At 42.6% G+C, this 25913-nt stretch overlaps 1 protein-coding gene across 2 annotated transcripts in view; it reads left to right on the top strand.

Annotated features, from left to right (window-relative positions):
* MTHFD1 (methylenetetrahydrofolate dehydrogenase, cyclohydrolase and formyltetrahydrofolate synthetase 1) overlaps positions 1–25913 on the top strand; it is a 44097-nt gene that overhangs the window by 6619 nt on the left and 11565 nt on the right. For both annotated transcript variants that reach the window (XM_074148594.1, XM_074148593.1), the window contains exons 2-19: positions 2825–2909; positions 5079–5138; positions 5855–5908; positions 6270–6406; positions 6532–6632; positions 6965–7101; positions 8509–8620; positions 14227–14354; positions 15010–15107; positions 15816–15989; positions 16495–16631; positions 16919–16965; positions 18994–19101; positions 19201–19275; positions 21060–21162; positions 22341–22417; positions 23381–23521; positions 25832–25900. In XM_074148594.1, the coding sequence (XP_074004695.1) occupies positions 2825–2909; positions 5079–5138; positions 5855–5908; positions 6270–6406; positions 6532–6632; positions 6965–7101; positions 8509–8620; positions 14227–14354; positions 15010–15107; positions 15816–15989; positions 16495–16631; positions 16919–16965; positions 18994–19101; positions 19201–19275; positions 21060–21162; positions 22341–22417; positions 23381–23521; positions 25832–25900 (1843 nt within the window). The remainder of the gene's footprint in view (positions 1–2824; positions 2910–5078; positions 5139–5854; positions 5909–6269; positions 6407–6531; positions 6633–6964; positions 7102–8508; positions 8621–14226; positions 14355–15009; positions 15108–15815; positions 15990–16494; positions 16632–16918; positions 16966–18993; positions 19102–19200; positions 19276–21059; positions 21163–22340; positions 22418–23380; positions 23522–25831; positions 25901–25913) is intronic.

Genomic DNA, 25913 nt, shown 5'->3' with positions numbered 1-25913 from the left:
TGGTTTTTTTTTTTTCCTTAATTTTCTCTCAGACCTTTGCAGCTATGGCTTTTGCGGTAACTAGAGATCAGTGGTACTTAACACTAGGTGGCTCTCTGACAAGTGATTTCTTGATTCAAGGCTCCTAAGGCAAACCAGTGCTGGCAGCACCACTTTGTGTGCGTGTTACCTTTCTTTTCTAGCTGAAGGGGAAGTGAGCTAATGCCCAATTCCAGAAAATGACAGCAATATCATATGTGAACAGTCATGGCTGCTGGAGGTGAAAGCATGCCACAGCCCTGCCTCACAGCTGAAAACTAGACCCTTGGGTGGGCTTGTTTCTCCTCCATTGAGGAGACTGGATTAAAAGTAAAACCCAGACATGAGACCCTTTCTAGTTGACTGTCCCTTATGAGGGCTTTATTGGGTCATAAATTATGATATATTTCATGTTTGTTTGCATTTCTTTTTGTTTGCAGGCCACAAACCAGTGCTGTGCCTTCCTTACTGGAACACTGGAGGCTGTTCCTAGAACTAGCTCCCTGACGGAGCTGCTCCACAGCACATGCAGTGGGTTTCTGACACTCCTTGAGATCACTGCACTGTCGTTATGGTTGGCTTGAGAGCTCAGGCCCTGTTGTGTCTGCAGCTGTAGATTTGGTGCCTTCTCTAGGGGCTCACAGCTGGCGATTTTGCTACCCAGAAGATAAACTTTTGTCACTCCAGCATGAAGAATTGCTAGGACAAGGCTTGCTATGACACTGTTTTCTGAACTCATCAGCCAGTCTTAGCGTCAAGTCTTTTACAGAGGTGATAGCTAAAGGAAACCTGTGAACTACTGTTTCTTAAGTAAGATTGAAAACAACCTCTTTTACCAAAGCTTAAGAGACTTTGAACAGCTTGGCCAGACACAAACACCTATAAATACTCTGAACTCCCTGCTCAGGTGCAGCAGTGCTCTGACAGAGTGATTTGGGAGGCAGCAGGGGAGGTGCATTTTTTTGGGACATCGCAGAAGGCTGTGTGATTCCCCTGAGATGGGACTTAGGATAGCCTCAGGGCTGCTTCTGGCTGGGCCAGCTGCAACTGTCTCCTGGAATCAGTGCTGCTGGGTTGTAGCAGAGCCATGTGTTGCTCCCATTTCCCTTTCTTCTTGCCTCTGGCATTTCTGATTTGGAGCTCACAGTTGCAGGGTAGAGTTGGCTTCACTGGCTATCTGTCATCCTGGAGTTTCCTGATACAGCGTGAATCGCAGCCTCCCAGCTGGCATCAGCTACTTACTCTGTCCCCATACCCTTGCTGTTCACATTTTTGATGAACTGGCACCAAGAGCACCTCCTCCAGTCTGGAAAGTCTGGTTCCACTTGGGAGGTCACAGACCTTACGATACTGGTTTGGGGGTAAATGAGCACAAGAAGACCATCTGTGTTTTAAACAGTAGGGTGTTTGGAGCAGGGTAGATTTGCTAAGTGTGATGGTAGCGCCTTCTCATCTTTGAGAATAGTGGGTGGGACACGGGCTGGAGATCACATGGAGGAGGACAGACCTTTCAAGCCTCTAGTGTCCTGTGAGGTTTGCTTACCTGGCTTTTGCCTCTCTGAGTGTCTTCTACATTTGCAGTGAAGGGCCACAGCGCCCTGAGCCTGTCAGATGGGCATGACTGGTTAGTTCTCACTGAATCCCAACTGCCTTCCGTGAGGAGACAGAGCAGTCGTGCTGGCTCTGCACCCAGGCTTTGGACAGAATTTCAAATTTGAAAGAGTACATTGAGCCTGGCACTAGGACCTCTTCCCCACCACCTTCCCTGGTGAAGGATCAGGCACATGGGGCCAAACAGTGGTTAGAAATTAGAGAGGAGTGTGAGGCTGGGGAGGGTGATGACAGTGGCTTTTGAGCTGTCTGTGGTTAATTTATGAGTGATGGGTACCCGTTATCTCTAAAACATTGTATAGTAAACTGGGTATGATTTGACATCTGACTAGATTGACTAATCAGTCAATCCTCTCATGCTTCCATTTCAAAGTTGTGTTTTAATAATTGCATTGTTAAACTTGCCTTTAGTGAAGAGTCGACCTGAGCTGTGTACCAGGGTTTAGCTGATTTTCCTCACTGCTTCACCTCTGTCCACCTCCCATTCTCCTGCCTGCTCCCATGGAAAAATCTTTGCCTTGTTTGGAAGCCCTCGGGCTGGGGGCATTTTCTCACGTGCATGTTGGCAAGCACAGAAGCAGACTGGCGGCAGGAAGGTGGGTGTAAGGTCTGCTGCCTACTCAGCCTGAGTTAGATCAAGCAGGCAGGAAATAGAGACACATAGTATTGACCAACTGTAGAAGAGGTATATCTTTAGGTACCTCCTGTTTAACTATTTTCTGGAGTTTTACCGTTGTAGATTCCTCATCCTTTACCAGAACAGCATGTGTGACAGTGTTGACTGGTGCATGTGGAAGACAGGTAGATTTGGTATGGTATATGTGGAAAAAGGATGTGCTTTTGAGTAGGGCATTTGAAATCCCAGGAATTCCTGGGTACAAGGAAAGGTACAAAGGTACAAATTTTGTACCTTTTTTTTTTTTTTTTAATCTTGTATCCTATGAGACCATGAAGAGGAAGGTGAAGAAGCACAATATGGACTTAAAAAAAAAGTTTAAAAAATTAAATAAGTTCCGAAGTGTCTTAATGATTTATGGACATTAATCTTATTTGGAGATTGCTGGGACTTGTGAACTCAAGGCATAAGTATATGTCTGCCCATCTGTCATCTTTTCAACTCCTGACTTATCACATATGTATGAGAATTCAGCCCCTTGAATAACTTCTACCTTGTTGGTTTTCTTTCCCTCCTCAGACAAGTGAGAGACAGACTAAAGCAGCAAGTTGTTGAGATGAAAGAGAAATTTCCAGGCTTCAGACCAGGACTGGCAATTTTGCAGGTATTGTTTTCTTAAATGACAACTACAGAAAATCTGTGTTGCTTTGCAATGGTAAGCGCACAGCTGATGAGCTCCATCAAAGCTGCCTTGCAATGATAACATTTTATAAGGAACAGAAGAGCAGAGTTCCCTGTGGGATGGTAACACAGTTCTGTGATATCTTTTCTCCAAGTACTGGGGCCCAGAAACATTGGGGGGGTGGGAGGGCTTGTTTCTGTTTGGGGTTTTTTTTGTGTTTTATTTTCTTTCATGAGACCTTTGCAGATCTCTGAGCGTTATGTTTGTGAAATGGTGAAAGTAGGCTTCTTGCCTAGTAAGGGGAAACAGTGCTTGTTGCCTCTATCCCAGGCTTATGTATTTCTGTGAGCCCCAAAGCCTGTCAGCTTTCAGAGGTGTGTTTGTACCAGAAATCTTTGAAATGGGGTGTTTAAGGAATTTGGTCTGCTGTTATGTCAGAACATGGAGAGAAATGGGGGCGCAGGGGGGGGGGAAAAAAACCGCAACCAAAACCACCTTTGGCCAAGAAAACTTTGAGTGCAGGGGATGGAACAAAATCCCATTGCTGAATATGATGTCTGTCAGAAGTGTAAGTGCTAGAGTTTAGAATTTTTTTTTTTTTTTAACTTGCAGCTATAACATATGGAAACTCTTTGTGCTTAGATCAGAAGGTGACTAGCAGTAGCAAGTGTCATGTAACAGGAAGGAACTGTGTGGCCACAAAGGACTGATGGACTGTAAATGGCTGCTTAGAGAAGTGGTTTCTGTCCTTATTCAGTATTTTGGGCTCAGGTGTCTTCTCCTTAGAAGAAAGGAGGAAGGTCTTTTATTTAAAATTTAGTGAGTGATGCTTTGATAGAAGGTGCTGAACTGCTGACCTTGTAAACTGTCTTCAAGAATGGATATCTTGTAGTGTTACTGGATTTTTTTCTTGGTTAGCCTGTGTTCTCTTCAGTCCTGGGTTGTCTCAAGAGGCCTTTACAACCTGTTTGCTCTTTGGCTTCGTGACACTTGTAAGCTAGCAGACAGTCTGGGCTTGGAGTTCATCTCCTAATACTGATGTTCTTAGCTGTGTATTTTTCAATTAAGTCAGGGCAACTAGCTGTTTCTGATATGTAGCACCCCACATGATATGTGCTCTTTTCTTAAGAGGTATCTAGTGTTCTCTGAGCTCAAAGAACAAGTCAGTTAATGTTTATTTTTTGTCCATAGTCAGAAGTGTCCGCTTTTGCACAATATATGTGGTCTGTTTGCTGACATCTCCTGGTGTCTGCTCTCTTCCTTCTTTTCTGCCCTGTATGAAGCATACATTTTCCTAAACCCAGCAGTCTTTAAAGGGGAGACAGACTCTTTATCAGACTCTAGGGAAGAGGAACCAGCATATGCTGGCTGATCAGGAGATGCAGGCACCCCTGCAGCTTATAATCTGTGGGAGAACCGGTGATAGCTACCAAGTACCAGGGAATGGCAGGACTTTTCTTATCAGCTTTTCCTTATTTGACCCTCATTTTCTTATGGTTACACAGAGTATTACCTTTAACAAAACATACTGGATGTTTCAAACAGTCTTGTGAAATGCTGTTGTACTGTAATCACCCAATACTGCCAAAAACTTAGAGGCATTTGTTCCACGTGCTGCTTTCTCATTGTGCATCACTTTGTTCTTGTTTTGTTGGTTTTTTCTTTGGCAGGAAAATTCTCGAGGTACAAAACAGCAGTGGAAGAAATCTCTCCATCAAGGCACATGTATGTGCATAAAATTAAGATTCCTGGTTGTCAAAGAGGCCCAGCTTTTCTGAAAGCCTTAATCAGATAATTGGATGTTATCAGCACCTGCTGATCATGTTAATTAGCTAGAGATTTAACTTTCTCAGATGAGATGGCAGGTGGTATTTTTTCCTTTGGAGAGCACTGTGTTTCTAAGGTTTTTCAACAGGTGTAAATAGCGTTCATGGAAGAGATCAGACAACTTGTCTTTAGCTGCCTTTTACTTGAAAGAACACTCCACTGTTAGCTCCAGCTACTTATAGCCTCTAGCAGTGTGTTTTACAGTTATTCAAGAATACCACTGTTTCCTTGGTGTAGCTCAAAGGAAGCCAAGGGTTAAGCCCATCTCAGCTTCTGACTGGGTCTCTGTTCTGCAGTGTGACTCAACTGTCTTTTCATCCTTAGGTTGGAAATCGGGATGATTCGAACCTCTACATTAACATGAAGCTGAAGGCTGCTGCTGAGGTAATGCCCAAACTCTTAATATTTCTTTTTACCCTCCTACAGTAGGTCAAATCTGAATATGAAAAAAACTGATGCAAATCAAATAGTTTGTCAAAGCTTTGCCCGTACTGAAGAAACCAATCTTGGCCTGAATTCCTTGTTATAAGGAAGTATTACAGGTGTGTAACATGACATTTGCCAAGTGGGGTACTCTGGTAACAGCAGAGGTTTGTGCCACTTTTTTGTGTGATCGTCTCCTAGATTACATGTGCCTGAAGAGCTCGTGCTCTCTCCTTCCTGACCTGTGGCCATCCACTTACCTTCCCTGAATGTCTTGTACCTGCAGTTGTCTTGCGTCTGTCACCGAGTGGTACATTACATGCTACAGCAGGGCTGGGAACGTAGATGAGTCCCTGTTTCCCTAGGTGATAGCTGGCATCTTCTCTGCTGGCATTTCAAGGCAGTATGCTGTCAAGCCAAGATGATGTTGTTCATGTACAAAAGCTGAATAGGACAGTTGAAGTATGGACCAAGTAAGCAGGCAGAGCACTAATCTTTCTTCTTCTCTGTCACTGATGGTATTTCCAAATAATAGGACTGTAGACACAGGAACAGGAGATAGAGCTGGGAGATGTGACAGAGTGTAGCTATGGCTGGGCTGGACTGAGAGAATAGCCGGATCAATCTCTGATGTCAGTTCAGAAATCAGATAATGTTGTTGGTATTCTCATTTGCAGATTGGGATCAGTGCCAATCACATAAAACTGCCGAACACAGCAACAGAAGCTGACGTAAGTAAGACAGCCAATAGTGAAAAAATACATAATTTAGAGTTTGAGCTCAAGGGATGAACTTACGTTGACCCTCTTATTTTATAAAAAAAGACTGCTTGCCCGTAAGATATTAACTCATGAAAAAAGAGCTGGAGCCTGCTGAGATTTTTTTATTTTTAAAAGAAAACTAGACACTACAATTTAAAATCTAGAGACTTTAACAGGTATTTTTCTAAAAGTAAAAATTTGAGTTACTTTAAGTGGAAAAACTAAACATATTTTGTGTGTCTGTTAATCCAGATAGGATAGTGCTTTTTCGTTTGCATCAGTCATATTTCAGTTTATCAGCCATTAGATTTTTGGTCTTTACTTGTTGTAGGTCCTCAAGTGCATTGCCTCTCTGAATGGAGATCCTGCTGTTCATGGCTTTATAGTGCAGCTGCCACTTGACTCTGATAAACCCATCAATACAGAAAAAATAACCAATGCTGTTGCACCTGAGAAGGATGTAGATGGGTAAATTAACTTCACACCTGGAGAGCATGACAGCTACTCCAGAAAGAAACTTTCTTTTTTGTTTCTTTTCAATGGTGATCATGAGGCTGGGAATCTTACTTAGCCTTTATTCTGTCAAAATACAGCTTAAGTAGCATCAATGCTGGGAAACTCTCTAGAGGGGACCTTGGAGACTGCTTTATTCCTTGTACGCCAAAAGGATGCATGGAACTTATCAGGCAGACAGGTAAGGAGGTTTTCATCCATTATTCATGAGTATGGTAGTCTTTAATAAGCGGAGAAATTATGCACCTTGCAAGGCTAATGCTTCGTGTTGAAACTTTTGTTGAGGTGCCACATTTCATCTCTGCCTTTTCAGATGAAAAAAGCTAGTTTTAAAGTGGTCCTTCCTCCCTCTCAACTCCAGTTCCCTATCACATGCAACCCAGAAGAAAAATAGTATCCTGAAGTACCAGAGCCAGATGTAAACTGACCAAAAGACTCCTTAGCCATTTGAGTTAGTTTGTACTAGAACACACAGTGACCTATTTTTACTTTTCCTAACTTTCTGTGGTGCAGGCATCCAGGTTGCGGGGAAAAGAGCTGTCGTGGTTGGTCGCAGTAAGATCGTTGGTGCTCCCATGCATGACCTGCTCCTCTGGAATCATGCAACAGTAACCACTTGCCATTCAAAGACCTCAACGTTGGCTGAGGAGGTAAGGATAGGAGAGATGCATGAGGCTGGAGTTACCTCCCGGGAACCAGTGCTGCCAGCTGCAAATTGCTACCCGGTGTATCGCTGTTCTAAGTCATTGGGTTTGGACTGTCTTTCATCTGAAGCAGTTTCCCAGTCCTGTTCGTTGGATGGTTGTGTAAATACTTCTACTGGAATAGGATCCTCATTACTTTTTGCCCTTAATTAGAGGGTTTTAATTTTAACAATAGAAATAATGTTTTTGTTTTCTTTATCCAAGTTCTGAGAATTTAATCATCCCTTCCTAATCTCCAAGTAGTGGCCTGCAAGACAGCATATGTGGTTTTGTTTTTTCTTGAAAAAGCCAAGTGGTCTTTTGATCTAATGGCTGGGAAATGCTAGACCAAGTGTTTTCTGCAGGTTATTTTTTTCCAGTCTGTTTTCTATGACTGGGAGTTGGTACCGTTTTCCTCTTTAGCAGTGAGAGTGACAGAAATAGTGTGTTGCTGTGCTGCCACCTACTTGGATTTCGTAGAGCAATCGACACTGCCAGGCTCTGTAGGCAAGTATTAAAGCTGAAAGGAGGGTAGGTGTGTTTGAATATAACTCACAAGGAAGATCAGAAACACTGCAATGCTTCATGCTGCTAAGTTGCTCGATAAGACAGTTGTTAGGTTGATTAACAATTGAAGTGCTAATTCTTAATGAAATCTTAAAAATAGTTTATTTCCCTTGAAGTTTAAAAGAAAAAATTCCAAGGGATAGCAGCTTCCTAAGCAAACATGAATGAAGCAGCGCAAGAACTGACAAGGTGTTTCAGTCCGAGTCTCTAGCACCAGCTTTGTGACCAGATCTGTCAAATTTACTGAGCACTGTCTGAACAAATATTAGTGCTAAATCACAATCGGCTTTCGCTGGAATTTGCGTGTTATACAGTCCTGGACTTAAAAACCACAAGGCAGTGCTACCATAAGTGAAGGGCTGCTTAGAGTTCTGTGCAGGGGTTGTTCTTGGCTGCCATCCGATGAGTGCTGGGTATATTTCTAGCATTGAAAAGAGCAGCTGAATATGCAGGGATATTTGAAGGGAGGAAGATAAGAATATGCAGAAGACTTTAATTTTATCTAAAAGGAGTCTGTGTGATCTACTTGGGAATCATGGAGGAGTTCAAAGGAGGTTGTGAAGTGTTGACTAGCAACAGTTCAGGATAGGGGTGTGAAAACAGGCCATGATTTCTGGCTGCAGGAATTTGTGCTAGCTAAGGAACTGCTAACTACCGTTAGCTGCTGAGGATGCCCTTCTGTCTCTCCCATGGCAATGGGTGAGCACTCAGTTTCACTGCAATCGAAGCTGGAGCAGCTCTGCATTTTTCCACTGCAGGTGTGACACAGAGTTGTTTATTTGGCTTTTTTTTTTTTCCCTTTTATAGGTTGGTAAAGCTGATATCCTGGTGGTTGCAGCTGGTAAAGCTGAAATGGTAAAAGGTGAATGGATCAAACCTGGTGCAATCGTAATAGACTGTGGAATTAACCATGTGCCAGGTGCGTGGGTAATGTATAAAGAGTGGGTATGTGTTTATTTGTATATAAATGCAGTTGCTAAGTAAGTACATGGATACTGTTTCCTTGGTGTTCCTAGTCAATGCAGACTTCTTTCTCTTTTAAGTCTGTCTTAGGTAATGATGGCAACCTCTGAAGATGCCAGAATAAAAAAAAGTTTGGTCTGAAGTACTGTCCTAAAGCAGATAACTGGTGGTTTTGTTTCTGCCTTCAATGAGGCTGATGATCAGCAGGGGACGGAGGCGGCCTAGGAAATATTATAACACAATATCCATGTAATTTGCCGCAACTACATAGGGAAGTTTTGCTGCTGTTGTCACTTGTGAGCATGCAGCTTTGCTGTCATTACTTTGCAGTTAGATCTGATTAAGTTGTTCTGCTTGAATTACATAAATGGCAAGCAGTCTCTTAAAGTAGCTGTGGATTTGTTGAATCACAACATTAGCTTCTTAGGCTTGAATGGCTGTTTTGAAACAAAACATCTTCTGCAAGAGTATTGGTGACAGTGGCTCTGGCATAGAATAAAATGCTTGAACATAATGGATTTTAGGGTAGGGTTTCACTTAGCTTCTCCTTCCTTACAAAGGAGGAACAGACAGTCTGGCAATCTCTGTTTTCATCTCATTTTAAATCCAAATTACAGATATTGAATGATATGGAAAATTAGTCACCATCCAGCTATCTCTGTGCTACACCCACAAGGCTTTTAAAAGGTAGTTTTCATAATTAATCAGTCATTTTGTTGCCATTATTTAATGGAATGTAAAGAAATTTCTGTTCAGCAGTCTTGTTCCTCAAAGATGACACTGAGTTGCATTTAAAAACATTAGGCTTCTGTGTAATTAATAAGTCATCTGCTGTTGCTGTTTGTTGCTTCACGTGTTTGTGCCAAGCTACCCAAACTTAGGCAATTTGCCAAAACCCACAGGGTCACTGCTAATTTGGATGAAGCAGAATGGGCCTGGAGTCTTCCCTGCTAACATGTTGCAAATGAAACTACCATTGCGTTTCTAACATACTGTGGTATGACCTTTTTTCAGGCTTGATGTGAACTGCATCTCTTGAGGACACGGCCCTGGTCCTTTGCCATTAGTCTGCGTTGGGCAGTGCGCTGAGATCTGAGCTTCTTGTACACCCAGCCTAGTCAGCGTCGCGTGGTAATATGATTAGTGGTGTTGTGAGACTCGGTAATCAGGGCTTGATAGACCACCATGGAAATTGTCAGATTTCAGAACGATGGATGCCACAGACGTTTCTTTTCATTTTTTCATATGGTTTTCTGAAGCTGCTGGGTTTTCGTGCCTCTCTTTTTCTTTCTCATTAAGTTGCGAAAAAGTTTTCATATTAATCTTTTGGGAAATCAGTGCCAGAATTGTTGGAATTGCAGCGCTACAGAAAGAACATCAGCTAGTTTGCCAGCTTCTCCAGCAACATCACTGTACGGATAGACTATTGCTGCTAGCTGTGGTGGTGCTTTGAATGTGGCAGAGGGAGAAATAGCACAGTTGCCATACATCTTACCATAGCTGGGTGCCTTCTAGGTGTACATGTGAGTTGCAGCTGGAGGACACGGCAATCTCTGAATATGCCTATACTTTACACGCTGGGGTGCCCTGTACAAGCAAATCCCAATGTTTTGGTTACATGTCAGTACATTAACTTCAGGCAGTCTTGCCAAGTTGGAGTTAAAAAAGCTATAGCCACGTAGCATCATGCAAATGCAGCTGTTGTGCTTTTGAACAGAGGGTGACCTGTATGCTCCCAAGGCTGCCGGTTTGAAGTCTAGAATAGACAGTTGAAGTGCATCTGGCTCTGTGCTCGTGTACTACAGCTGAGCAGAGCTTCTTCCAGGTCTTCAGGTAAAGAGAGAGGAAGAGAGCATCTCCAGAATCCTCTATTAGTGCAGACAAGTATGTCTTACTTCCTTTCCAAACTGGATTCTGTTTGTCTTTCTCTCACCACTGCTGCAGTTGGAGGGCTAGTACAGCAAATATTCTGAATGCCTTATTCCAAGTCTGTAGAAATTGTTGTGCTACAGGAAGGGAGAGCAGTGCAGACAGAGGATATTTCCAGACATGGTATAGTCTCTGGAATGTCCCTCCATGAGTCATGGTGAAGGAAGATGGAGTTCTCTGCTATGGGATTTTGCAGCCCTAGCTAACAGGGAGCCTTGAACAGTGGAATATGAGAGCAGCAAAGGAGGATCAGCCTCTGGGTCTTGGTGCCATGCTCTTCAAACACCAGAGGAGCTAGAAAGATGCAGAAAGCCTTGACTTGTTGTTCTCTTTATATCTTTGTGTACTGGGAATCAAGCTGGCATCACAGGACTGTAAGATCGGATTGTGTTGGATCCCTCATGAAACACCTTTCCAAATGATGTCCAACAAAAGACCAGACTGCAAGCAGGTGCTCTCATGTTTTATAGATAAGGGTCATATATGGTCTTCTGTGCTTGCAGTCATATATCAACCAGAAATGTGTTACAGTTGGATATATACTGTTACAAGTTTCCTTGGAAGCCATATGGATATTCCCAGCGCTTGTCTGTGGATTAGCTCCAGCCCAGAAACTGCACTCAGGGTGTCTCTCATACAACTGTCTCTGGAGATGGATGGAGATCATCATGTCCAAGTGGAAACCAATGACAGATGGTGTTCTTCAGGGGTCGGTATTGGGAGCAGTGCTGTTTAACATCTTTGTCAGCAACATGGACAGTGGGATTGAGTGCATCCTCAGCAAGTTTGCTGATGACACCAAGCTGTGTGGTGCAGTTGACACTCTGGAGGGAAGGGATGCCATCCAGAGGGACCTGGACAGGCTTGAGAGGTGGGCCTGTGCAAATCACATGAAGTTCAACCAGGCCAAGTGCAAGGTCCTGCACCTGGGTCATGTCAGTCCCAGGCACAAATACAGGTTGGGCAGAGAATGGCTGGAGAGCAGCCCCGGGGAGAAGGACTTGGGAGTGCTCATGGATGAGAAGCTCAACGTGAGCCAGCAGTGCACAGTGGCAGCCCAGAAAGCCAACCGCATCTTGGGCTGCATCAAAAGAAACATGTCCAGCAGGTCAAGGGAGGTGATTCTACCCCCCTACTCCGCTCTGGTGAGACCCCACCTGGAGTACTGTGTCCAGCTTTGGAGTCCTCAACACAGGAAGGACATGGACCTGTTGGAACAGGTCCAGCGGAGGGCCACGAAGATGCTCAGAGGGATGGAGCACCTCTGCTATGAAGACAGGCTGAGAGAGCTGGGGTTGTTCAGCCTGGAGAAGAGACGGCTCCGGGGAGACCTCATAGCAGCCTTCCAATCTCTGAAGGGAGCCTACAGGAGAGCCGGAGAGGGACTCTTTGTCAGGAAGTGTAGTGACAGGACAAGGGGTAATGGTTTTAAATTGGAAGAGGGGAGATTTAGATTAGATATTAGGAAGAAATTCTTTACTGTGAGGGTGGTGAGGCACTGGAACAGGTTGCCCAGGGAAGCTGTGGATGCCCCATCCCTGGAGGTGTTTAAGGCCAGGCTGGATGGGGTTTTGAGCAACCTGCTCTAGTGGGAGGTGTCCCTGCCCATGGCAGGGGGGTTGGAACTAGATGATCTTTAAGGTCCCTTCCAACTCTAACCATTCTATGATTCTGTGATCGTATCTGTTCATTCCATGTCTATAGGCATGTCCTTTGCTTCTTTAGTCTCAAAGTCCTTGGATGCTCTCTCTCGTGTTCCAGCGGGCTAGAGAACCTACTGTATCAAAGAAGACACAGGCACTGGGAATGACTGTAGTGTCACTGATACTCTCGGTAACTAGTTCGGTTATGTTAAGAGTGGGATGATGAATATTGAGAGGGTGAAATTATGAGGAGAGACGGAAAGTGTTGTATGTGTGCTTTCCTTCAAAAGAATATTTTAAAGGTATTGAATAGCTCCTAGGTTGTGCTCAGCAGTGCTTGGCGTGAGGTGGGGATGCGGAGGCAGGGACTGGGGGTTTGTTTGGCTTGTGCTCGTCAATCTGTCTGTGTAGCAGGTTAAGCTGTTTGTGTTTGGAGCGCCTAATTCATCGCTTGTTTTCTTCATTCTTGTGTCTGGAGTCTTCCTGGCCAGGGTGGGTGGTAAGCCTGCTTGGCATCCTTGGAAGAAAATACGATTATGGTATTTGCCTTTTGCAACCCTAATTAAACTGGTCTCTAGGCTGGAAAGCCACATTGGTCTGCAGTGCAGTCAGCAAAGCTGACAGAGGCTGTAGAAACACTGTGATGTTGTTCAAGCTTTGAACTTCAGCGAAAAAAAACATTGCTTAAAATGCAAACACAGCAAAACATCCAAGCTGGTAATTGTCAGTAACAATGCAGCTAAAATTTAGTGTTGGCAGGAGCTCCTTTTTCCCCTCTTTGTTTTTACCATAATCAGCTGTTGGGGAGTTTGGTTTCTCTTCTGCTCCTCCCCCTTGCCAAATATATATTATAGTTATTAATTGTGTTCTGTTCAAACATACACTTGCTGTATCCAATATGCCATTTCAATGTAACAACATAAAAACCTGTCTTCAGGGGTTTTCATACTGCTTGAAAGTTCCCTGGAGTCCTCATATCTGAAATGAGGATCTGCCACTCCAGGAGAAACTTTAATTTGCCTTTTTTTTTTTTGTTTGCTCTGTTTATAATCAGCGAGCTCCTTAGGTGACTGTGCTAGTCACTAATGCATTTTGTCTTTTTTCTCTCTCTTTATGGATAAGCTTAAAGGTCATCACTGGAAAAAAAAAAAAGTATCATATCTGCTTCTGAATTGTCAGGTCATGTTGTGCAGCAGGATATAGCAATTTTTTTTTGCCGGAGAGAAAGGAGATTATTCTACTGGACCTCTCTTAAGCCACCTGTGAGGTTTGTTTTGACAAGACTCTGATCTCTGTGAACTGCAGTATTTACCGGTCCATCGTTAGAGTGGCAATGAATAATTGAAAAGCTTAGCATTTTCTGTCTTCAGTTTCTGTAAAGGCAGGTGATTTTATTTAGCAGTAAGGCCTAAATTTCCTCCAAAATGGAACAGAGCAAATGTAAACCTGGGGTTTTGGAACAAGTCGATCATGTTTATTCTCTCACTTCTTTTAGATGATTGGTTTATATCACCTTCAAATGGGAAACTAATCCTTCAGAGCAACACAGCAGGAGCTGTGAGAGGATGGTTCAGGTGATATCTCTATTATATGTCCCGTTAGTGTTTTATGACTGTGTAGATATAAGACTTGGTCTGTATTTTGATCCCCCCTGCATTTTTTTTTTTTGGAGTCATCTTCAGGCTCCCTTGTGGGCCACTTGCCACTGAGAAAACACTTGTATCTTCAAGGAAGGGGAGATCTGTCTGGCTGAGGATAAATGGTGCTTAATGGGAAGATAGCTTGCATGAGCTGTTGGCACTCTCTGAGTGAAGTATGATGAAAACAGCTTCATCTTGTGATTTTGTTTTAACTTTTTATCTGTCTTTACAGCTTTCTGGGTACTCAGCTTCTGTTTTGTGTACTCCAACAGAGAAGACTTCAGCTTCAGTCAATGCTGCCTCCTCTGTTGGTTGTGATATGTAACTTACTTTTTTTCTTAAATCCCCAGACAGCACAAAGGCCAGTGGAAAAAGAGTTGTAGGAGATGTGGCTTACAATACAGCAAAGGAAAAAGCTTCCTACATCACCCCAGTTCCTGGTGGCGTTGGGCCTATGACTGTGGCCATGTTAATGCAGGTACGTGGGCAGACTGTCAGACTGCTGATTATCTCCTCTATGTTTGCCTTTGGGCTATGTTGCTGCTGACTATCAGCACACAACCAAAGCAAGTGGTGCTTCCTTATTGCTCTTACAGAAGTTGAATTAGGATTTCCAACTTTTAGTCCAAAGAATTTGGATTCAGTTAACGGAGGAAGAAGATGGACCTTAAGGAAATGTTAATACAGAGGGTTTTTTTGGTTGAGGCTTATTTTGGGTGCTTTTTGGGGTTTGGTTTTTTTTTTTTTGAGCGTGGTCTCTCAAAACAGTGAGATAATGGGCTTGTCTTACAATGCTCTGGCTGTAATTCTAAAACTGTCTGTAGGGTGACTGGATAAAAAGCAGGATAGTAATAGTATAAGCCAGCTCCCTGTGTTTCCTGCTTTGCTTAAGGAGCCCTGCTGGCACAGAGCAACCCAAAAAATCCAGCACACTGGGAGACAGGTAGGTAGATGGATAGATAGATACGGTGAGGGTTTTTTCTTTTTAAGAAAACCATGAGCTTTAATGAAAGCACTTTGTGTTAATCCCAAACTGAGACAGATGGGAGGGGGAAAGCTTTCTGAATCTCTTTGTTACCCAGCATGGTTCATGCAGTGGTGGTTGCTATAATACATTCTCATGCTCATTTTAGAGCACAGTGGAGAGTGCGCAGCGTTTTCTGGAGAAGTTCCAGCCTGGAAAATGGAACATCCAATATACCCAGCTTACCCTAAAGATGCCTGTTCCGAGGTAATGCTTTCAAATGAAGCCACTGTCAGTATTCATGCAGTATAGTATTCACTTCTCCTCCCAAGCTTTGCAGGATATGGGGCATACATGTAGGCAGACTGTAGTTGGCATTGAAGTTTGGAGAGAAGTAGAGAGAGAGCACGGTAAGGCTTTCCTAAGGGAGCAGAGCTAACCTGCAGTGGTGCTGTGACATATGTTGAAGTGTAGGCTTGGATTATCCTGATAATACTAAGGCGTAAACATGGACTTCCACGGATTCTTTAGGCCAGCTAGATAGTTGCTGATTCAACAAATAGCAAGTTACTTGTATTTTGGAAAATTTTCAGTCTGACATGGCAAAAACGTAGAATCTTGAAGTACCAGTTGTTAGTGTCAAGTCCCCACAGACCAGTTGAAAAATATACAAAATACCACAAGGGAGCGTAATGCATTGCCTACAAAAAGACATTCTCAGATTGGAGTCTGGGGGTGTTGGTTTGAGTTTTTTGTTGGTTTATTTCTTTTTTGATTTGTTTGTTTGTTTTTTTCAAAAAGTAAAGTCTGAGGATGTGTCTATTCTAGTGTAGCCAATATTGGTGGGATCGGCTCATTTAACTATGATGGGTTAAAATATTTAAAACATAGTGTTTGTTGCTTATGCCACCCAGAAGCGGGGAATCTGTGACAAGCCTCTGACTTATAAATTGACCTTGCTCTCTTTCTTTTAAGTGATATTGAAATATCGCAGTCTTGTATACCCAAGCCCATTGATCAAGTTGCAAAAGAAGTTGGCCTACTCCCTGATGAGGTGGAGCTCTATGGCCAAACTAAAGCCAAGGTTCATCTGTCAGCTCTGAAACGGCTGAAGAACCAGCCAGATGGCAAATACGTTGTTGTTACTGGGTAGGTACTTCCTTAACTGAGGCATCACTTGCCTTGTGTCCAGGTGAAAAGAAATTTTATTAGCGTGGCTTGTTGTTGTGTATTCTTTTGGTAAGGTGACTGTATGGGGACCTCTGGGTTTTAGTAAATCACACTGTAAAAGTCTAGTGGTTTGGGAAATAGATTTCTCTCTTGTGGCAAATAGTGGGAATGTAGTTTAACGTTTCTCTCCTTTGATAAATTGCTGTGCTCTGCACATCAGGGTTATTGAGGGCAGACTGGATCATAGTCAGAGTTCTAGTCTAGTAGCCTGCCTTTAACAGTAACTAACAAGTCTTTGGCAGTTAATGTGATAATTTGCCAATCTCATTCCAGTTTCAAACTGGTGAAGATTACCTGAAGTCTAAGCCAATCCAGAATTCCAGTTGGCACTAACTGGACTTACTGGGTGACTGTTTTGTCCTGGTGTTTTGAGTCTCACCCACTGCAAAGGTTTCATTGTGTCTGTCCTGCTTTTTCACTGCAGGATAACTCCTACTCCCCTGGGAGAAGGGAAAAGCACCACTACTGTTGGTCTTGTTCAAGCCTTAGGAGCACACCTTCACCAGAATGTCTTTGCCTGTCTTCGTCAGCCTTCTCAGGGGCCAACCTTTGGTATAAAAGGTATGAGCTGTTCTGTTTCTTGGAGTAGGACTAATGGGGAAAGATGGCATTCAAAGATTTTATTCTGCTGCGTTGTACTTTTACATAATTGAGAGTTACAATTGCATTTCTTATAAGAGCAAAAAACATTGGGTAAGTTCTTCAGTGTTATCTTCAAGTGCTGTGGGGATTTAAACTCAGCTGCTCGGCAGTAACTGCCTTCTTAAAGCCATTAATCAAACACATGTAATACCAGTCTGGGCTATAGAGACCTTTATTTGCATGATTTGACTACTGTTTCTCTGTAGGTGGAGCTGCAGGTGGTGGCTATTGTCAAGTTATCCCCATGGAAGAGGTAATTCTTTATAGAAAGCCTCGTTGTACCTATAGCTTGCAGAACTCTAAGAGATAATGCACTCAGGCAACTTATGAATATTTTTTGTTTATGGCCCGGTGTAGCACTCCCAAGAACTGGATGCTTGGTTTCAGCAAAGCTTTTGGTTGTTTCGGAAGGGTGTCTGAATGGTCAGGGAACTTCATAGAACTCGGAATTCCCAGTTCTTCTGTTCCCTCACCTCCTCTACCTTTGAATTGCTGCATACCCTTGAGCAAAGTACATCTTGTGCCTCTCTTTCCCAGCACTGAAATGAAGATGATAACAGCTTAAGTTTTGGAAGATTATTAAGTAGTTCTGTCAGCAGTGGTGGTCACCAGCTTTCTGTGAGCTATTTTGGTGTACTTGTGTTTTAGATTACTAACATGAAATGGGAAAAGGGAAGTTGGGAATCAGTAATGCCAAGACCTCAGCGTGTGGGGGACTGGCACTGCAGCATATTTCTGACGTGACTTGGCAACAAGTAAAATCCTGTGTTTGGGGGTAGGGAATTGAAAGGCACGTGTAGCACGTGCTCTTGTGCTTCTGAACTCTCAAAGTAATTGCCTGTATAATTCTACCTTTGTCTTGTGCACTATGGATTGGCACGGGGCAATTCTAGGAAGAAAAGCAGAAATGATCAAAAGGGCTGTTCATTCCAATTGATGCAGCAAATCCATAAAAGGTAAAAATGTTAAGGAGGCAGAATATTGATTTAGTCAAGTGCCAAGAACATGTGTGAATGATAGATGTGACAGGAAAAATAATCTCCTCCTGTTTGTGAGTGTTAATAAGAAGAGCCAAAATACTTGACTGTGTGCAACAGTGGGAAACAGCCCTGCTTTTGGAACCAAACTGGCTGAAAGGACTTTCTTTAAGTATGACCCACAGTGGTATACGTACACATAGTTTTGTGGGAGTGTTTTAATCGATGCTTGTCTCCTAAAATCAAAGTATCTGGAGTCACTGGTTACAGTAATGACCTTGATATATCATTGGATATTTCTGCATGAAGTTTTCATCCTAGGAAAAGATTAGCAAGTGAAAAACTTTTGAGTTCATACTGCAGAACCAAGGTGGTACTAATTGCTTCTTGTTGCATGTAAGTAGAAGGAGGCAACAATTAGCATTTGCTAATTAGGATTTATAATCAGTATGTGACTACCTCTGTTCTGCTTTTAGCTCTCTGGTTTTTAAGACCACACTAGCAAGGCTCCAATAAAGTAGTACCATAAGGTCTTCTGTCATACCGCCTTTTCTAATGTCCCCTTTTCATCTTCCTCCTTTGCTGCTCTGCTACAGAGGAAAAGGATTGTTTTACCCACATCTCTTACTCCACTGCCATAATGCAAGTTTGTCACGTAAGCTCTATATCCCAAGTCTTCTGTCAGTATAGCTATGGTGCAGCCAGATAACTCATGTAGACAAGCCCACTCAAACTATCTTTTAATGAGATAGAACCAAGAAAATTACTAGCAGTGTCACTGTGTAGTACGTGGTCTACAAGTTCTGCCTACGATACTGTGTGTTTGAGTGGTTAGCTTCTGCAGAGCTCTGTGCAACCACAGCTCTACTGCTAGCACTACGCAAGGCTGCTGGTTTCAGTTTAGCTCGGATACCTTTGTGGGAGCAGCAGCAGCTTCAGTTAATGTATGTATGAAACCACGAGAGTGGGTCAGAAGGTAAAGGAGGAGTAATGCAGATGTGCCATGCTCTGATCTTTTCAGGTGTCAAGGAACGTGTGAGAACTGTTGTCCTGAAAAAAAGACTTTTTATTTGGAAGCTTCATTCTGGAAGTTTATAAAATGACATAAATGTGGGGGAGGCATTTTTCTGTTTTAGAGAAATTCTTTCCTCTCTTCCACATACTGCACTGAGCAATCTCTCCCCCTCCACCCTCACCCACTTTAACTTTGCTATTAATACTTCTCTTTCCATCTGTCTACAATGAATTGAAATAAGTGAAAATTGCAGCAGGATGAGGTAACTGATATAGTTTATGTCCTCTAGTTTAACCTCCACCTCACTGGTGACATCCATGCTATTACTGCAGCCAACAACCTGGTCGCTGCTGCTGTTGATGCACGTATATTCCATGAGCTAACTCAGACTGACCAGGTATGATCTTTTTCATGAGGTATTTGGGCTAGCCCCCTTTAGCCAAGATGTTCTGAGTGTGCCAGCAGTGCTGACTACCTACCTGTTTCGTTCTGCAAGGCTCTCTACAACCGCTTGGTGCCTTCTGTCAGTGGTGTTAGGAAGTTCTCAGACATTCAGATCCGAAGACTACAGGTAAGTTCACTGGTTTCGCATTGGTTTCTGGTTCTGTTCCACTTACTCATCCCTTATATAGGCAAAGGAAGGTTACAGAAACCCTCATGTTGTCCTGTAGGTCATTCTGCTGGCATTTATTTTTCTCATAAAGTGGGCAAAAGTGTGGTAGCTCTTCGTGCAGCGCAGAAAACAGTGAGATGCAGCCCCAGGGGGAAGAATCATTGATGTAATTCTCTTTATCATATGCTGTATGAGTAACAGAGTGGGAAGAGGCGAAGGGATTAGTGCCCTTTATTAATAGTGTCAATTCAACGTTCTTAATGCAGTTTGAGAAAGGACCAGAATCACTTTCTGTTCCTTACACCCAGTTACAGCTAGAGATTGATAGTTCCCATGTGATCCTATATAGATAATGCATTGCAAAAAAAGGCAATTTATAAAATTCAGCAAAATGAGGACATAAGAGAATTTTTCATCTTATCCAGATGGAGCTAACAGGGGAAAATAGAAAAAAATACCTGTCCCCTACATTGCCCACTCCTCCTCTTCCCAGAAAAAGAATTTCCAGTTAAATGAGTAGCCCTGTCATCGCGACCACAGCTCCTCTGATCCTCAGAAATTAATGTGAACTAGCGTGTGTCCCTGGCCCCTGCAAAAATGAGGATTAACACAGGAATAGTTTTGCACTGGGCTTGGACCTTCTGGCTAGGAGGACAGCGTGGGGCTTGCTAAGCTCAAAGTACAAACCTGTTTGTACAATATTTGAGGCTGGATCAGTTGCCCATTTGGAGGTCAGAAACAATAGTCAGACTACTTAGGAAGCTAAAACTCTCATTTATTAATTGACTATAATGTCTCAACCATTGAAGAGTGTGTGGTTTGCTTCCGCTGCTGAGCAAAGAAGCTATGTCATATTGCTTGGTGTTCCTGATGGACTGTTGAGGGAACTCTACCCTAACCACTCCTCTTGAATGTCAAGATGTAAATGGGATGCTAATATTCCGGAAAGAGTGTCTTTATTTTTAATTTTTTATTTTTATTTTTTATTTATGTATTTATTTTTCTAAATGATGTGATTGAAGAGGAAGAAAACAGACTTTCTTCTTCCCTGCTGTTCTTCTGGAGAAAAATATGACTTAGCTGTCTAGTTAATTAAAAAAAGCTTGCTCGTTCATAAATCAACTCAATCGTTTTCCTCATTCCTAAGCTTGCACTTGTATCAGGCTTCTTCAGATAATTCTTCTCTCAATTAAGCAACTTGGCAAACTGCCCATCCTCTCAGTATGTTCAAGATCCGCTTTCAGGGATGCTGACAGCCTTGTGACTGAATGGTTTAATTCCTCCTTTGTGCTGCTTAACCAGCATGCTGAAAGCAGTGTCTTTAAATACGTGTGGCTGTGTGCAGTGACCCTCGGCAAACTAATGAGAAATGGACGGCAGCACGTGAGACTAATGATTAGAACAAGGCATGTAAGAAACTGCAGAGCTTTCTCTCTTACTCTTCCTGTAGATGCCTTGCACAAAGCTTGGTGACAGCCTGCCCTGATGAGTTCTGTCTGCCTTGCCTTTTACTCGCTGGCCGGCAGCAAGCTCTGCTCCCGCTTACATGCTGATAATGGATCATCTTGCCTTCTTGTGGGGTCTAGGAGAAGGGGCACCAAAAAGGCAGCCCCTTCTTATTCCTGAATATGCAGATGCTGCTGCCAAAGGCTCATTGCTCTAGTGAAAGGTTCATTTCTGTGAATCCTTTCATTGTGCTTTTTTTTTTTTTTTTAATTTTTATTTGTTCTTTCCTCCCATAGAAATTGGGCATTAACAAAACTGACCCTATGGCTTTGACAAAGGAAGAAGTGAACTTATTTGTGAGATTGGACATTGACCCAGGCACCATAACGTGGCAAAGAGGTATAAGAGCCGTTAAATGAAAGAATTATATTAAGAAACAAAATGTGTCAAAAGAGGGGTTTGTGAGTGCAGCAGGAGCTGTGTCTCCTGGGAAAGGGGACAGGGCTGGCCTCTCGTGAGCGTTTGGCGCGCCAGGTGCCTGCAACTGGGATCCCATTTCTAAAAGGTCTGATGCAGGGCCTTGGATCTGCTCTAACTTCACAAGGACTGGGACTTCACTAACTGGTGCAAGTTTGTGTTTCTGGATTTGTCAGTCACTGAGAAAGCCGAGTTTGGCAACTGCAGCCTTTTTACCTGAGTGAGAAAGCTCTGAGCAAGGAGAGCGTTCTGCTCTGGGATTAAACCCCGTTTTAATCTGCCCACTTGCTCTGTTGGGGACTGACAGCAAATAAAGGCTGGATTTTTAAAAGGTTTTTAAAGATACCTGAAGGTACGATCAATCTCTGGTCTGGCAGATTTAATATTTCACTAGCAAAAGAAATTTCAAATTAAGACTTCTTTTTTTTTTTTCTGATTTAGACCCCAAGAGTATTGCTTTTCCTTCTTTTTATTAAAATACAGTGTGAAATGTGTTCTCCAAAACTTGCTTCGTACCCTGTAATGGGGCTAAAGTAGTCTGTCTCATGGGAAATATTTTATAAAATACTTACAATTTTTAAAGCAGAGAGTAAGAAACAGCAAATTTAAGCCAGTGTTTGATAGTTTGTGTTTCCAAGGTAATTTGGGTTAATGGGGCTGTGTGAAACTGCTCTCACTGAATGGTAGAATCTGACCATTTTATCACTTAACCTCTAAAATGATTATTTCTTTTTAGGCCGTAATAATTTCCCGATTTCAGATTGACTAATGGTAGTGAAAAAGCAATTGGAATAATACTAGCAGCTCTGCTTTTCAGAGAGGCTTTGTGCTTGTGGTTAATGCCCGCAGAAGGAGGTAGGCTCCCTCTGGATGCAGTGCAGGGTCTGCGTGTGACTGTGGGCATCTTAATTTTGTTGCAGTTCAGTTCTGGGGGAGGATCCCATTGAGTAGCAGTTGCCATTCTTCAGGAGAGGATAGTATCTCGAACTGCCATCCTCTCTTCATAGGTGATCTAGCTGAGTGTTTGTAATGGGGCATAGATGTGACTTAGGACTTGCAATGTGACTTCTCTCTCGTCTTTCTCTCTGCGTTCCTTGCAGTACTGGATACAAATGACAGGTTCCTCAGGAAAATTACTATTGGACAGTCTCCAACAGAAAAAGGCTTCTCACGAACGGTAATTCTTCCCTTTTCTTGGATGTTTTAAAAAGTACTTTGAAAAATGTGGCCCTAAAGCAAGTTCCTGTAACCCCAGATATTTCCGTCTTTAACCAGTACCTTGTTAAAGAGAGAGCAGAAAATCCCTTCAACCAAGCAGTTAAATTTTCTACCAGTGCAGTGTTCAGTTCTATGTCTGTTCCCCCATTCCCTGTCCTTTCCTGAATGTTGCCTTCCCAAACTAGGATGACCGTGGCATAATAAGTGTTACAAACATGCTCTCTGTAAATATGATGCGTGGCGATGGCTAATCTTCACCACTGCAGATGTTTTGGGTGGGATGTATCTGGCCAAAACTAGACATGGTATCTGAGCTTGTTGTCTATATTTATTATCTAATCAATAGAGTAAAATAGGCAATCTGGGCTGTGACTTCTCTCCTCCCTTAAGTAACTGTCAAATTAATACTTCACATGAATTGTGCTCAGAAAAGCCTCTTTCTGTTCACTTGAAATGCCCCTAGGCTGCTTAGCTTCGATAGAGGTGTCTGTGTTATGTCAGATGAATTCTGCCCTTCATTTCCTATAAAATCTGGTAATTTTTTTTTTTGTCATTTACTGTACTGTTTAGTAATAGTCAGATGAGTTAGTAAGCTCAGTCTTCAAAAATATAATTAGTGTTAAGTGTTCTTACATGAATCACTAATGTATGTGCCAGGAGACAGTCATGTAATAGCGATGGAGTAAGTAGTTTTTACTGAATTCGGCAGAAAAAAAACCCACTTTAAAATGGCCAAGTTAAATGAAGTATGTTCTGAGAGTAATGTTTTGGATTTCTTTTACATCTATATGTGTGTATTTTTTAATTTTTAATTTTTTTTGTTATGATGGTGATGATTGGCCTTGTTTCAAGAATTTAATGGAGGTAAGGATTGCTGCCAGGGAATCTTGATGAGTTCACGTTCTTTGTTCATTTCTTGCAGGCTCAGTTTGACATCACGGTGAGCAGTGAAATCATGGCAGTTCTAGCACTCTCTGACGGGTTGGATGATATGAAAACACGACTGGGCAGAATGGTAGTAGCTTCCAGCAAGAGAGGAGAACCAGTTACAGCAGATGACCTTGTAAGACAGTCATTCAGTTCTTAAATGCTAACTTTTTCCTATTGCTTCTGAAAGTCCTTGGATTGAAAAGCATAGAGACAGTTCTGTACAGAAAAACCTTAACTTATAGAAGATTAAAGATGAAATCTTAGCCCCTGGAGTTAATGAAGTTATTTTACTTCAGTGTGACTAGCACCTTACCCAGAGAGTGTGTGTGTGCATGTGACCTGGGCAGGGACAAATGGTCCTGTGTGATGTGCTGTGTCTCAAGTTGAAGCTAGCACCAGAGGAATTGATGGGGAAATACATGATGGCTTCTAGATAAAAAGCATATTTATGAATTGGAAGAACTCAAAATGCATCCTGCTGGCCGTCCTGTTTCTCAGACTCCCTGAAGTGAGGAAAATACTGAGCAGGAACAGAGCCTTGTTCAAATTTAATTACAGAGGATGAAATATCTTATTCTGGGAGACTGTGAATGCTACAAAAGCCAAACCCTTTGTAAAAAGTGCAAGGTCTCCATAAGGCAGCCTTTGGTGAGGAAGACAAATCCTCTATTTCCACTGTATTAAATGCTGAATGTAGTATCACCAAATGGTGATGTCTATTAACAGTATGTAAAGCCGTCCTAAGCAGTGGTTGCAAGCCTCAGCACTGTCTTGCAGCTGTCCGTACGATAGTTATTGGTGTGTTTGTGGAGTATGTCAAAAAGCACTCTCCCAAACAACGCTTCAGTGTGCTTTCAGGCGAGCAGCCTGTGCCCCAGACACTTCTTCCAATAAATGCTTTGAAGATGGCAACCCTGTTTGGAGAAGGAAAGGGGAATTGAGCTATTTTTTTTACCTTTTTTTTTTTTTTTTTTTTAAATCTAGTTATATTTAATTTTGTCCATTGCAGCTGTGGAATGGAGGATGGTATCAGACCCGTCCCAACAGGTTCTCTTGAGTGTTATGCTTTTGTGCTGATGGTGGCCATTGGCTTGTGTTGTTCGGACTGTGTTACATCCTCCTCACACAGAAAGGTGGTGATTACAGAGATCAGACTAGCACAATAAGTTGTCTGGGTCCTTCGGCTGTGGTATAACCAGTGTCATGAGTGTGCTACCAGAAAGTGCAAAGAAACTGGGAAGAAATGTGGAATCAAAAAATGACTACAGGTTTTTAGAGATGGGATGTATTCAAATGCCACTGAGTGACACATCATGGAAATCTTGCTGTGTAGTTTTCATTATTCTGGAGGTGACTAAAATTTAAAGCTTATCCATTAAATGTTAAATAAGGTTTCATGTGGCAAGATTGAAACTAATGAAACAAAGCAGTGAATGTCTTTTAAAAAAAAAAAATCTTTTGTATAATTGAGTGCTGCAATCCAATTGAAATTAAAAAGGAAGAAAAAGTACTCATGGTTCACGGTTTTCCTAACTGCTGTGAATCTTTGGCTCAATACCCATGATAGCAATGCTAGTTATTTTTGCAAGTGCTGGGTAACAGCCGGTTCAGTTTCTAGTGGACTGTGTCAGTCACAAGGATGACAAAACCCCCATTTTCTTTTCCCAAAGCACAAGCTTTCGCTTTGCAGGAAGCAGAATTGAAGCAGGGTATATTGCTGCACCTCAGAGGAAATATGGGCTTCAGTGTTGGTCTTTCATGGTGTCAGCCTGGTCTTGCTCATGAGCACAGAGGTTCGCTTTAAAAGTTATTTCTGCACGAGACACTTGGCCAGCATGTAGCAGCTTTTTATGGCGTTTTTAAGGCCAGTATGTAGAGCTGAGTTGCTGAAGTGAGGAAGGCAAAAAGTCCAAGACAAATCTGCCTGCAAAACCCAACAACATTGACATAGGCGTAACTTCAGACTCCTTAGTACGTTTAGATACCGCAAAAGAAAAGACAGTAATGCTACAGTTGAGATATGTACCAGGGTGATGAGTGTGGTCTAGTATTTGAACATGTATAACGATTGTCCTCAAAGACTCCCAGCTTCTTGCCACTGAACGGTCTACAGGAAACCGTACATACCTAAGAGTTACCCTCTCACTGCTGTTGTTTACTAACCTTGCTATAGCATTGAAACAGCAATTGCTTTTTATACCTTCACTACAGGGTGATGGCCCAAGCAAGGTGCCAACCAAAAGGCCGCACCAAGCAGAAATCACAGATCCTCTTACAAGGATGTGAAGGTCATATTCTGCCTCACTAGGGTTAGTTATACCTGGAGCAACTGCTGGTTCTGGTCCTGAAAGCTCACCAGGACAAAAGCAGAGCCTTGACACTGCGTAGGAACTGTCTCAAAGTCTCTGTACGTCTGGAAACTCATGGGTCTTTTTTCTTTTAGGGAGTGACTGGTGCTCTGGCTGTCTTGATGAAAGATGCTATTAAACCAAACCTCATGCAAACACTAGAGGTGAGTACAGATG

Source organism: Numenius arquata, chromosome 6 (assembly GCF_964106895.1).
Source record: "Numenius arquata chromosome 6, bNumArq3.hap1.1, whole genome shotgun sequence".
NCBI lineage: Eukaryota > Metazoa > Chordata > Aves > Charadriiformes > Scolopacidae > Numenius > Numenius arquata.
Note: the sequence above shows the minus strand (reverse complement) of the source record. Positions and strands in the feature narration are given on the sequence as shown.